Source organism: Hesperophylax consimilis, chromosome 17 (assembly GCF_061612785.1).
Source record: "Hesperophylax consimilis isolate HC1 chromosome 17, BYU_Hcon_1.0, whole genome shotgun sequence".
NCBI lineage: Eukaryota > Metazoa > Arthropoda > Insecta > Trichoptera > Limnephilidae > Hesperophylax > Hesperophylax consimilis.
In genome coordinates, this window is record NC_142852.1 from 13,729,366 (window position 1) to 13,743,259 (window position 13,894).

General features: G+C 36.9%; 1 protein-coding gene across 1 annotated transcript in view; it reads right to left on the reverse strand.

Annotated features, from left to right (window-relative positions):
* Positions 1–13,378, reverse strand: part of LOC149416042 (uncharacterized) — a 46,234-nt gene extending 32,856 nt beyond the window's left edge. Inside the window, exons 1-4 of the mRNA XM_089641860.1 lie at positions 13,304–13,378; positions 12,718–12,921; positions 11,173–11,322; positions 10,841–11,023 (exon numbers count right to left, since the gene is read on the reverse strand). Of these exons, the coding sequence (XP_089497986.1) occupies positions 10,841–11,023; positions 11,173–11,322; positions 12,718–12,871 (487 nt within the window). The 5' untranslated portion in view covers positions 12,872–12,921; positions 13,304–13,378. The remainder of the gene's footprint in view (positions 1–10,840; positions 11,024–11,172; positions 11,323–12,717; positions 12,922–13,303) is intronic.
* Positions 13,379–13,894: the final 516 nt, after the last annotated feature.

Genomic DNA, 13,894 nt, shown 5'->3' on the forward strand with positions numbered 1-13,894 from the left:
CTGCACGCAGAGGACACTATATCAAAAAACACTGGTCGTCGCATGATCTTAAGTCTGCTATAGTTTTTATTTTAATTTAAGTGTATTTTAACTGTCTTAAAAGCCTAAAAATTGTTAGTTGTTATCGTTTTTATTTATTTATTTTTAATTATTATTTTGATTTATTTTATTTTATTTTTAGTATTTTTTACATTTTGTTAATTTAAATTTAAATTGCCATCAACTGTGAAAGTGGAGGTTTCTGAAATTATGGATACGACTGTCTGAAAAGGTGCGTTTTAAGTTTAGACCTAAATTCTGTCGAGTCTGCGATCATTCTCAAATCATGTGGCAGTCCATTCCAGGCTTTAGGTCCTGACACGGCAAAAGCACGCTCACCGAACTTAGTATCTGGTGTGCGCTTTGGTTCCTTCAACCTTCCGATAGCTGATGACGTTGCTGACCTAAGGGTTGACTGTCGGGAATTGGAATCTTCTGGAATACACAATTCTGATAAATAAGCTGGAGCCATTCCGTTAAGTGACTTAAATACCATCCAGCATACCTTGAACTGGATTCTTTCAGGACATTTGAGCCAGTGCAGATTTTTGAGATGCTCTGAAATGTGGGAGTATTTAGATACTCCGGTGATAAGCCTTGCCGCGGCGTTGAAAACGGATTGTAATTTGTTGATTTGACATTTAGGGAGACTTGCATATATTCCGTTGCAATAATCTAGACGTGAAACAACATAGGAATTGACTAGCAATTTAGTCGCCTCTGTTGGAAGGTTTCTCCGCACTGCTTTAATTTGCCTTAATTGAAAGAACCCCGTGCTTACAGTTCTGTTCACCTGAGTTTTAAGGGAAAAATTAGCGTCCAGATTGACACCCAGTAATTTGATGCACGTTTTTGGAGTGATGTCACTTCCGGAAATGGTTATTGGGGAGTTTTCAATGTTATGCTGACGTCTGCTTGTAGCAGTCCACAGAAACTCAGTCTTTGTGGGATTCAGTTTCAATCTATTTGAGGTCATCCAGCGAGTAATTGCTTTTATACACTCAGTTATACGAATTTTTAGACTGTTTATTTCTTCTGGTAAGCAGTAAAAATAAACTTGCTGGTCATCAGCGTAGCAGTGAGATAGAAGGCCGAATGATTCTATTATTTTAGCGACATCATTTGTGAAGAGGATGAAGAGTAGTGGGCCCAGAACGGACCCTTGGGGTACTCCAGATGAAAGGGTTGCATAATTTGATTGGTTTTTTCCTACTTTTACGGCTTGTAAACGGTTGGCCAGGTACGATGTCAGCCAGGTCTTAACATCACAGTTTAAACCAAATGATTCATCTAATCGTTTAATAAGAAAGTCATGGTCAATCGTGTCAAATGCAGCACTCATGTCCAAGACTGAAAGAAGTGCCAGTTTACCCGACTCAATGGCAGTAGTTATGTCCGACAAAACACGTAGTAACCCGGTTTCTGTGGAGTGGAACCGTCTATATGCAGATTGGTATTTAGTTAATAATTCATTTGAATTTAAGTGACATATGACCTGTGAGGAAGCGATTTTTTCTAATATTTTTGATATAAAAGGCAGATTTGAAACGGGTCGGTAATTTGAAAGATCTTCAGCGTCCAGTTGTGGTTTTTTTAATAATGGAGTTACGATAGCTGATTTAAGGGATTTTGGAAAGTCACCCGTGCTAAGTGACTTATTGAAAAGATGAACTAAAAAGGGAGCAATTTCATTGCAACACTTTTTCAGTAGCCACGTTGGAATAGGGTCGAGCGAACACTGCTTGTTCGGTGAAGTAAGAATTAATTTCCTTACTTCTTCTAGGGATGTAGATTTGAAGGCAGAAAGGTTTTCTCTATTGCATTTAGTAAAATACGGTGGTGGAGCGTAGGTTGTTAGGGCTCGTATTGACTTAAGAAGATTTCCGGAGCTATGTCGATTGTTTTTGGTGCATGGACATCAGCAATGACTGTCTTAACCGAGTTCCAAAGACTACGTGGATTTTGACGCTCTGAAGTGATCCTATTTGTCCAATATTCAGACCTTTTTGAACGGATTAAGATCATGTACTCTTTTTGAGCCTGTATCCAATCGTTCCGTGATGTAACCCCCGAGTGTCTGTAGGACCTCTCCAATTTACGCATCAATCTCTTCTGGCTCCGACATTCTTCGTCAAACAGGGCATCAGATTTTCGTAGACGCCGAGTTTTTGTAGAAATTGGAGCATATGTATTTAAAAGGGTTGAAAGGATGGTGTTATAATCTGCTGCTAGTTTGGTTGGCGACTCTGTTTCCCATGCGCTATGTGTACAGAGCGGAGAAGCTTTTAGTTCTGACAGGAAGTCGTCAAAGTTAAAACCGCGCCATGCTCTTGATGTGATAGTAACGTAAGGAATTTTCGGTGGGTTAAAATCGATTTCTGCGCGAATAAGTCGATGGTCTGATAGTCCTACATCCACACTATCCGCTACCAGAAACGGACCGCTTGACTTTGAGATAAAAATGTCCAAAGTTCCGCCAGCATCGTGAGTTGGGGAATTAACCCATTGACGGCATCCGAAGCAGTCTAATAAATCAGTGAATTTAAGAGTATTTGGTGATTCTAGACGCTCTAAGTGAAGGTTAATGTCGCCTGTTATGAAAATATTATCGGAAAGTCCCACAACCCGCTCGAGAAAACACGAAAATTCATTAAAAAAATCCAAAGTGATTTGTTTTGAACCAGGCCGGTATAGGGTACATAAAATGAATGATGCTCCTGCAGACGAAACTCGGCATCCCAAGTGCTCAAAGGTTCGGTATGCACCAATTGACACCCTTGTTAAACGCAAGCCCTGGCGACCTAAAATCACGATACCCCCGTGATTTACGCTAGCGATGTTGTCATCCCGAGAAATTGTTGCTTTAGGTCGGGCTTCTTCTAGCACGACATAACCTAAAGCTCGGAGTCTCTTTATTGAAAAAGAGTCACTATTTTCGTGCCAAGTCTCAGTTATGGCCAGGACATGAAGATTCTGTTCGTTGAAAACCTCCCCTACTTCCTCTATCTTGTTATTGAGAGATCTAACATTCCAGGATCCTATACCTAGTTGACGGCTCTTAAAGTTGGCATGCCGTTGTATACAAGCATTAACTGTGTTATATTCTCTCTCCGGATTCGGGAGAATTTGAGTTGCTACTTTTCCCTGTTCTTCTGTTAGCGGTGACGTAACTATTTCGATGCTGTGTTCCAGATGTTTTTTCCTACTGTGTCCAGCTCTGCAACCACGAAACCTAATTTTACGGGTAGTTGTTTTAGTAATAACGCGTCCAAGGTTATACAGCGATATCTTTGCAGCTATTGCAGGGTCCAAATAGACACTTTCACTATTAAGTCTGAGTAGTGTGGCCCGGTCATATCCGACATTGTTTACAACCATCATAGCCCAAAAGATACCCTCATAAATCACTTACACGCACTTGAAACTGTTCACTAGTCTATCACCGTGCACATGTGGTAAGCATTTAAAACCGACGACCGATGTTTTGCCTTTCACTGTGCACTTTTTGGATAACGTGGCAGATTTGAACTAAAAATATGTAAAACTTTATATTAAAACTTGAATTAAGCCCGAAGGGGCTACAGAAAAATTATTTTACTTTTAAACACGTAAACTAAAACTTAATGCGTTTATTTTATGCTAAATTTACACCTGGAAAATTGAGGACTTCCCAGGATTTCAAAAATAAACTCGGAGCGCTTCCGAAAAGCAGCCGGCAGCCCCGAAGAGCGCCCGAGAATCATTGAAGAAGTGGATGACCCCATTTCGGATACCGGTGATCATTTGTTGACCGATAGTGAGAACGCATCGGAGTTCTTTTGGGCTGGCATAAGTCCATATGCCGGTCAGAAGGAAACATTTGTGCCCCAGATGTTAGGGCCTACCTCTAAGTATGATACCATCTATGACGCATTTCGAGCTATATGGACTGATGAGATTCTTGATTTTATTGTAGCAGAGACGAACAAATATGCGATGGACGCTCGGCGTCATGACAATCTAAGCCTTACATGGAGGAACACTGACAGACATGAAATTTTAATTTTGTTTTCGTTTTTCATGATGCTAGGAATTATTCGCATGCCAACAATAAATTCTTGTTCCTCAACTCATTGGTTGGTGAAAACTAATATGTTTAGAAAATTAATTACTTACAAGTGGTACGGTGAGTTGGTGAGGTGTTTACACTACAACGACAACGATCGTAGGTACACTTGTCCTGAAGACATGCGGCTTTCGAAAATATTGCCTATAATAATTCACTTGAATACCAAATTTCAAGAACTTTATGTTCCAGGCCAAAATATTTCAATTGACGAGTCGTTAACATTATGGAAAGGTCAATTGGGTATGAAGAAATACATTAAAACAAAGGCTGCTAAATTCGGATTGAAGAATTTTGAACTTTGTGATTCCGTGACTAGCTATCTGTGGTCGTTCTTTGTTTATTCGGGAAAAACAACTGCTGTAGATTCAACACCTGGGGTTTTGAGATCCACATTCACAGTGCTTAGGCTTATAAAACCACTATTGAATAAGCTTTGGATGGACAATTGCTCCTCTATTAGCTAGGTACCTCAAGCGAAATAAGACAGACTGACATTGCGCACTAATAGTGCCAATGTTCCACCAGAATTCAGTCGTATCGACATGGCTGACGGACATTATTTCGGTCGCCACGCTGGTGATGTCGCCGTACTATCGTGGCAAGACAAGAAGAAGGTGACGACTATATCGACCTACCATGGCGCAGAAATGGAACTTGGACCTTCCAGGGGTAGGTAGAATATATATAAACCAAAAGTTGTCAGAGACTACAATAAATACATGGGAGGTGTTGACAAAAAAGATCAGATGCTGGAACCCTACTTAATTGAACGCAAGAGGTGCCAGAAATGGCACCACAAGATGTTCAAGCGTCTGCTCAACGTGAGTATTGACAACTCTATGGTGATGTATCGGCAATCGTCTTCATTGAAGGTAACTACTTTGATGCTCAGGACGTCGCTTGTGTCGCAGTTGACGGAAAAGCACCTCCTGTTGGCACAGCTACGGACGCCGGCAAGACGAGTAGTAGTGAACGACAAGTTTGCCAACCCTTCCCGCCTCCGCCCCGTTAACCACTTCCCAAAGACTAATTTCATGACCACTGACTTACAGACTGAAACAAACGACATACAACCTCCACCAGTAAATAAAAAACGGCGCCTCCGGTGCATTTGGTGTGCCGACCGCAACAGGGTTGAAAAGAGAACAATTTTTATTTGTGAAACCTGTGAGGTACCACTCTGCGTAGAACCATGCTTTAAATATTATCATACCTGCCTTTAGTTTCGCAGGTATGGTGTATTTAGAGCGGCGACCTTGTTGTGCGCAGAAAGGAATCTTATTAGTTTATCAAATGTAAATAAATCTGACTGAATACTCATATTGTGCGGACAGGGTTACAGTGTTTTCTGCTTGTCGTGACTGATCATCTATTGTTGATTGTTATCATCTGGATGGCTAATTGTGCATATATTTCCCTCCCCCAGGCGGCCCAGTACCTGCTTTGCACATTATAATGCTATGTTTTCGTCACTCGACCGCCCGTCGTGGTTCTATTGAGGAAAACTTTGCTACTGCGGAGATTTGAATTACTTAGTCTGTTTAATGCGTGTTTCTTATCAACGTTGTATTCAATTATCTTAAGCACTGCTGCCTGCAATTCACCTGCTATCAACCCTCAAGTAGTTTTGTTTGACGTATGTACATTAGAACGATCACGGTCCTTAGGATGGTCACGGTTTCACTAGTTACTTTTCCGAATCTAGCGACATAATGTTTATATATTTCTGAAAACAAATAATTAGTTTCATCTTGTTACAGGCTTGTTTTTTAAATTTTTGGTTTAGTATTTTTTAGTATTCAGGCATTTGTTGTGGGTTCGCTTTTGTAAGTTTCTTCTTTTGATGGCAAGTGTTGTTAACGTTGTGTCAAAATTTTTGGGAATAAACATGTCTTAGTTGTCGGCTGCTTTTGGTGTCATATGTTCTTTTCACAAAATACGAACTCAATCAATTTTTTTATTACTGTTGTGATCATTCATGTAGGCTTAGATGATGGAGACACGAACCTTTTTTTATCTGCTACGATAACATTTTTTTTTCTTTTCTTACGGCTCGAATAAGTCATACTTTTTTAATTCTGGTATCCTTCGCACAGGACGTCCCGATGGTTATGTTAGCTATTTCGTTGTGGTCTTGTTATTATGAATGTACCTATTTTTAACGCGTTTATTTTCTTGTTGTTTTATCTCCATTTATTTAAATTAAGCTTTGCTATAATATGGCATTAACAAAGATTTAACTGTTCTAAAATGGGGAATGTCTTCACATTTAATTAATTTTATGTTTTTTTTATTATAATTTAAAATCATCAACGAACTCATTGCAAAGTGAGTATGATAATTACAATTTAACCAATAAATACAATACTAGACTCCATGCTCCATTCAATATAGTTGCCTTCGCACTAATTTTTATATACAGTTCTTAGATATTGTATCGTGTGGGGAATGAAACTTGCTCTGTCGATATATTTCACTCTAAAAACATTGCTTCCAAAGCAAATATATATGAAGATATGCGATAATTCTTAAGTGTTTCCGATTTTTTTTTTACATATTATGTTATTTACAAGATTATTTTTCGTTCTACTTATCATCTGTATAGAAAATAATTTAATATATATTAAAGTAATAATAAATTACTCGTGCGCATAAATATTTTTATTAGAAGTTTAATTTTGTACCCCAATAAACAAAGCGAAACCGGTATGTCATGTAAATCAATTCCATGGTTTTTATATCGTTTTATTTAATTGTAAAAAACGAACGCGGGACAAAAAGCCCCGCAGGGGAATTTCGAATCGGTTCGTAATTCGTCTATTTGAGTTGAACTGCACATCCCTAATATTTACAAAATGTCAGTTATATTTGCGTGCGGGAACGTTAGGAATCGAGTTTTTTGCGTGTTTTAATTTCAAAATTTATAGTATAAATTGGTGGTTATACCGTTTTGTTTAAACAAATTGATCAATTATGTTATATTAACCAGTAAATTTCAAGTTCTACGTTGATTTTATCGTCACGATTTGGGAGAAACAGAATTTTTTGAGGTTATGTGTAACACTAATTTTAAATTGAAAAATATTCATTTAATTTTACAGGAAATAAACAGAAGTGATATTAATTTAATATATAAATGCTTTAGGCATATGAGCATCGTAAATACTTTTAGAATCAGATTATGCAATCAATGGTTAACGGAGGTAAAAGTTTCAATAATTTGGGTGATTGAAAATATATGAAATAAAAATATCATAGTTCAACCCTCAATTTTAAAATAAAATTATATGAAAGCTTTAAAAAGTGAAGTGGTAGTTTAATTTTAAAAAAGTGTTGAGTGATGGAACGTGTTTTCAAAATTCCGAGTTTCGTAAATTTTAATACTTTTTTAAATGAAAATACACGGGTAAGTTTTTTGTAAGCCTGTTGGCATTTTTGATATCAAAATTTATTTATTTAGAAATAAATATGTTGACTTGTAATACACACATCTCAAAGAGTATTTTATCTAGTTTATAGAACAGTTTTTTTTTGGCAAAGAGTTACCAAATAACAGTTTTATCTGAATGATTGTAAAATTCAGTAAAATATTGAATCTATGGAAAAAATGGAAGGTTCGAGAAGCTTCGATCCGTGCAAATCATTAATGTCTCAAGAGAAAAACATTACCATCGGTAATTTTCAACAACATTTTGCATTAATTAAATAATTTGTACTAAATAAGTTTTATTTTAATAAAAAAACTATATTTCCAAAATTCCGGGTCTACTGTTTTTGAAAGGTGGCAGCCCTTAGTGTTCATCAGTTGTTTGGTCTCCAATTTAGAAAATCCACATAAACTAAATTGAAGCAATTCAAAACGAATTCCTAAAATAAATTTGTTACAAGTCATTTGTAAGATTTAATAATTATACGGAGGCAGCTTTATACTTTAAAATTGATTCACTGAGTGTACGGAGGCATCATAATTATTAGGCATTATTCCTGTATAAAGTAGTTAAAATAATATACCATGCCCAGAGTTGCTAAACAAGATGCCATTCAATGTACCTGCGCGTTAAACACGCTCTTGTGTCCTATTCAGGGTTGATCAAAGCAAAACGAATAATGTTTATGTCTCTATTGTTAATATCTCTATTATGATATAATTTATATCTACAAACTCTCTCCATGACTATAAATGTATTGTTTCGTAAATTTTTAGTTTTATATAATCTTTTGATTGGTATAATTTTTTTAAATAATATTCCTTTCTCACAAATTTAAATTATATTGTCTCAGTTAAAGTCACAAGGAGGAAATCCATAATTGGTTTTATTTTACTAAATAACACTTATGTACAAAGTGATTAAATGTACACTGTCAATTTCCCAAATGAATAAATAAATAAAAAAAAACATTAATATGAGACTTATGGAAGATGAAAAAGGTATTTTTGTTATGTGTTTTTGGGGTGTTATGCCGTGTTGCACTAACTCCTTCTTTAGCCAACGTTTCGGACAGCATTGCAGTGTCCATTATCAGGGCAGATGTGTTATTTGAGGTTGTGGTGAAATGTGAGCTTATGTATGAGGATGGGATCCCGTGTTACCAGCTCCAACCCTCTGAGCAAACATAAACGTATTTTTTTTTTTTTTAAACGTTGGCTAAAGAAGGAGTTAGCGCAACACGGAATAATCCCCCAAAAACAAATAACAAAAATACTTTTGGCAGTGAAAAAAATCTTAAATCATATGAAAAAGGTATTTCTCCACTGTGAATCCGTATCTATTCGTGAAGGTCGGATTTTTGATAAAATGCATAGTTTCACAAGAAACATGAAAAAGGATTTTCTCAACTGTGAGTCGGCATGTGTCCCGTCAATTTGCTCTTTTTATAACATGCATAGTTGCACACGGAACATGAAAAAGGTTTTTCTCCACTGTGAGTTGTAAATAATGTTGTAAATAATTAAGAACTCATTACCATTTACTGAGGGGAAAACATAGATTGGTTTGACCAACCATAGATCAAGTCATCGGTTTAACCAGAAATAAATCAATGTATGCACCTTCAAAATTTACATTTGAAAGAGTATAAATACGTCGTCTCAATGTGGACTAACCACAGTTTGAAAATGGCCTTATAAGCCGAAACAGCTGTCACAATAATAAAAAACTAAAACAGTTGCAGAACTTAATAATAATATTATCAAATTTAATCTAAATTAAATTTATAAAAAAAATAAATTAAATGAAGTTCTACGAATTAAACACAAAAACAATAAATAAAAAAAGGTTATTCTCCATTGTGAGTCAGCATGTCGAACTTTAGTTGACTCTTTCGATAACACGCATAGTTGCACAGGGGACATGAAAAAGGTTTTTCTCCACTGTGAATCAACATGTGTCTCTTAAGTTTACTTTGGTGATAACTTGCATAATCACACTCCAAACATAAAAGTGGTTTTTCTCCACTGTGAATCAGCATGTGTCTCTTTAGTTTACCCTGTTAATAACTTGCATAGTCGCACTTTGAACATAAAAGTGGTTTTCTCCACTGTGAGTCAGCATGTGTGTCTTCAGGTTACCCTGTTAACAACATGCATAGTCGCACTCTGAAAATGGAAGAGGCTTTTTTCCATTGTGAGTCAGCATGTGCCTCTTCAGCTGACCCTTCTGACAACATGAAAAAGGTTTTTCTCCACTGTGAATCCGCATGTGTCCGTTAAGGTCTCTTTTTTGATAACATGCATAGTTGCACACTGAACATGAAAAAGGTTTTTCTCCACTGTGAATCACCATGTGCATCTTCAGCTGACCCTTCTGACAACACGCATAGCTGCACACGGAACATGAAAAAGGTTATTCTCTACTGTGAGTCAGCATGTGGCGCGTAAGTTGGCTCTTTTGATAACATGCATAGTTGCACACTGAACATGAAAAAGGTTTTTCTCCACTGTGAGTTAGCATGTGCATCTTCAGCTGACCCTTCTGACAACACGCATAGCTGCACACGGAACATGAAAAAGGTTTTTCTCCACTGTGAGTCAGCATGTGGCTCGTTAGGTGGCTCTTTTGATAACATGCATAGTTGCACACTGAACACGAAAAAGGTTTTTCTCCACTGTGAGTTAGCATGTGCATTTTCAGCTGACCCTTCTGACAACACGCATAGCTGCACACGGAACATGAAAAAAGTTTTTCTCCAGTGTGAGTCAGCATGTGGCGAGTTAGGTAGCTCTTTTGATAACATGCATAGTTGCACACTGAACATGAAAAAGGTTTTTCTCCACTGTGAGTCAGCATGTGGCTGGTTAGGTGGCTCTTTTGTTGACATGCATAGTTGCACACTGAACATGAAAAAGGTTTTTCTCCACTGTGAAGCAGCATAGACCTCTTCAGGTGACTCTTATGACAACACGCATAGCTGCACACGGAACATGAAAAAGGTTTTTCTCCACTGTGAATCCGCATGTGTCCGTTAAGGTCGCTTTTTCGATAACATGCATAGTTGCACACTGAACATGAAAAAGGTTTTTCTCCACTGTGAGTCAGCATGTGCCTCTTCAGCTGACTCTTCTGACAACAAGCATAGCTGCACACGGAACATGAAAAGGGTTTTTCTCCACTGTGAGTCAGCATGTGTCCGTTGAGATTGCTTTTTTGATAACATGCATAGTTGCACAAGGAACATGTAAAAGGTTTTTTTCACTGTGAGTCAGCATGTGTCTCTTTAAATTTCGCTTTTGAGCATTTGAATAGTTGCACTTGAAACAAGAAAAAGATTTTTCTATAACATGGGAGCTTACGTTCATGGCAAAATTTGACTTGGGAGAGAAGCAGTAGTTGCGATGGGGAGGAGTGTATCCTTTTTCCACAAAATGCGTCTGAAGATCTGTAGACAAATTTGAAAAATAACATCGATGAAAATGACTCGGTGAAACTTATTTCCTAAACTTAGATTAAATAAGCTAAGTTAGTTCCTAGAAACGTTAAAAAACATAGGAGAGGCCGAATTGTTCAGTTTACAAAAATTGGTTTTACCTGCTGCCTTGGTTATTTTCCCAAAGCGTTCTAAGCATTCCTCTTTAACATCCAGCAGGTCTATGTCAATTTTCATATGAGTAAGCTCCGTTTCAACTTGTCGGGCTCCGAGATCCGCGTTTATGGTAACTCTATCCACATTAATGCTTCCTGGAATAAAAAAGGACAATAAATAGAATGAATTTTTGCATGACCAGCCCCAAACCAATTTTGGCTGCCCTAACAGTCTAAATTAGTACACGCCAAGGCAGGATATCACTGTAATCGATAAAATGATGATTTGTGTTTTTTTGTAACGCGGTATTTATCAAAAATAATATAAAGGGCCATGTGTTAGGTTAAATATTCGACGCCCGGAGCAAACTGCTCCAATTGTACCCACATGGGGGCAGCCCTGTATCTTCGTACTATTGATATGAAACGAAACATTTTTTTAATTGAAAAAAAAAAAGCTATTTTTTTACGAATAAAGATACCATTGATCAACAATGTAGAAATGGGGATTTGGATGGAAGTTTTAAAGGTCAATATCAGATAAAAATGACCTTAGACGTCTGCTTGAGGGAACTTCTTCAAGTAATAAAAACCCTGCTCTAGGGCACCATAAGTAAAGAGTTTTAAGTCAATGGGAAAGTGTTTTCTGAATCAATATTTATGAATTTGTAGCGATCGATACTGCTAGAGTATTCGAGAAAGCCGACCGGTTTAAAACGCATGGTCTGAGAATGTACGAGACATTTTATGCAACAAATTTCATCGCGTAATGTAAATAGGTACCAGCTACATGTCTAAGCGACGTCCAAGCGAACTACATACGACAATACTTTGCGATTGAATTATGATTGAACTATGAACATTTCGCGCACTTGCTTGAAGGTTCTAGGCTTTTGCCTAGGCATAATTCCAGCGCCATCGAAACTACCAGAAGAATCTCGCTGAAGCGAGGGACCCGTAGTTTACCAGCGGTCTCGCATATTTACCACCGCCGCCGGCGTTGTCTATATAAGTAGGCCCAACGCAGCGAGTAGTCAATCATTTTTAACCAGTCAGCCAGCGTATTACGCCGCGTTTGTAAACTTAATCTAATTATTCACCCGCATTCCGCGCCAAAATAATATAGTGCCTCCTCGTATTAATCCTGTAAAACAAACGCGTTATTGTGTGTAGTAATTGCTATTTGTGCATTCTTAAATAAACGCTCAAACTGGATAAATCGAGACGTTTATTTAGTACACCAAGTTAACCAAAAAATTTTAACGTATAAAAAATACGTGTTATTTACTTTATGTCAAAAATAAAATTAGCTAAAAATCGAGGAGTCGACAACTTATTGTAAATAATATAATACATTTAAAAGAGTGCTGTACTATGATGGTTTCCGGCAAGGACGCATTTTAAGGTATATACTATATACACCACATGAATTACAAGAGAGGATGTTGTGAAAAAGTATTTGTCCTGTTTGCACGACATTTCAAATCAGAGATGGATTCCGGACATCTGAATTTAAGGATCTATATTTTACACTTATGCAATGCAACTAACTGGCTGTTTGAGTACTCTCCGCATATTGCAAGCATTCCTTCTTTACAGCTGGGAGGTTGAAATCTAAATCCGAAAATTTAATTTCACTTCCATCTTCTTCCTGCAGCCCTGGTTCCGTCTTGATGGATATAGTATCTGGCTTCAGTAGATCCATGGTCTGCTTTGGTAGGGCTTAGTAATTTGTTTAACCCCAAACAAATATATCTGAAACAGATCAAAGTTGTAACGGAATTCAAATATAAATCAGTTTTTTAAATTTGGATTCTCAAGTCGTAGCAAAAATACATATTAGAAAACCTCGAAGTTTTGACAAAGGTTGAGAGAGACGTTTATCTTGGATAAATTCTTTATTTATTTACTGTTATGTCTACCGCCATTCCGTTGTAATCATGTAATCATCAATGTAACAAGTATATTTGTTGTAATTTTTAAAAATGCATTTGAAATTCTAATCTAATAATAGGTAGATGTCAAATTGACAGTTTAAACATTCTGCTGTGACAAAACGCCCAATGATTCCCTAACTAAACTGGAATAACGGCCGCAACCAAAATGAATAGCGATGAATTTAACTATTATTACTAACCAAGAACCATCACATGCATGGGATAATAAGTTTGACAGGGCGGGATAAACAGAGTGTAGAAACAGGAAGAAAGACTGTCAGAGAAGAAAGCACATGTCAAAAAATATATAGGTTATGCATAGACAATAATGAAGTCATAGACAGTTAATATAATTTTCATGAACCTGGGCTTTTAAGAACATTACAATTTCTTTCGACTTGCGTCATGTAAATATTATAGCGCTAGCAGATATTTAATCTATTAACTGTGAGAAATCTGTGACCCTTAAAAAAAACACAACAAGAAAAACGAAATCAAATCGTTTCTAATCGAATATTTAGGTCAAGCAATTCTGATTTTGTCCATTGTACATTTCTTTTACATATTTGGGTCAAAATTCCTTAAATAATTTTATTCATCAAAACACTCACTTGAGTCAAGTTAGAGAAGGGGTTTTCATAAAAGTTTTCTGTGAAAGGTAATTCCCTACGAAAATTTCCGATATTTGCTTCCACAAAGTAATTTTTCAAATCCATGTAGGGGCAGTTATTAGAGTATTTTTAAAGGAAGTAATTCCCATCAATATTTAATCAACTCCATAGGGGGGGGGG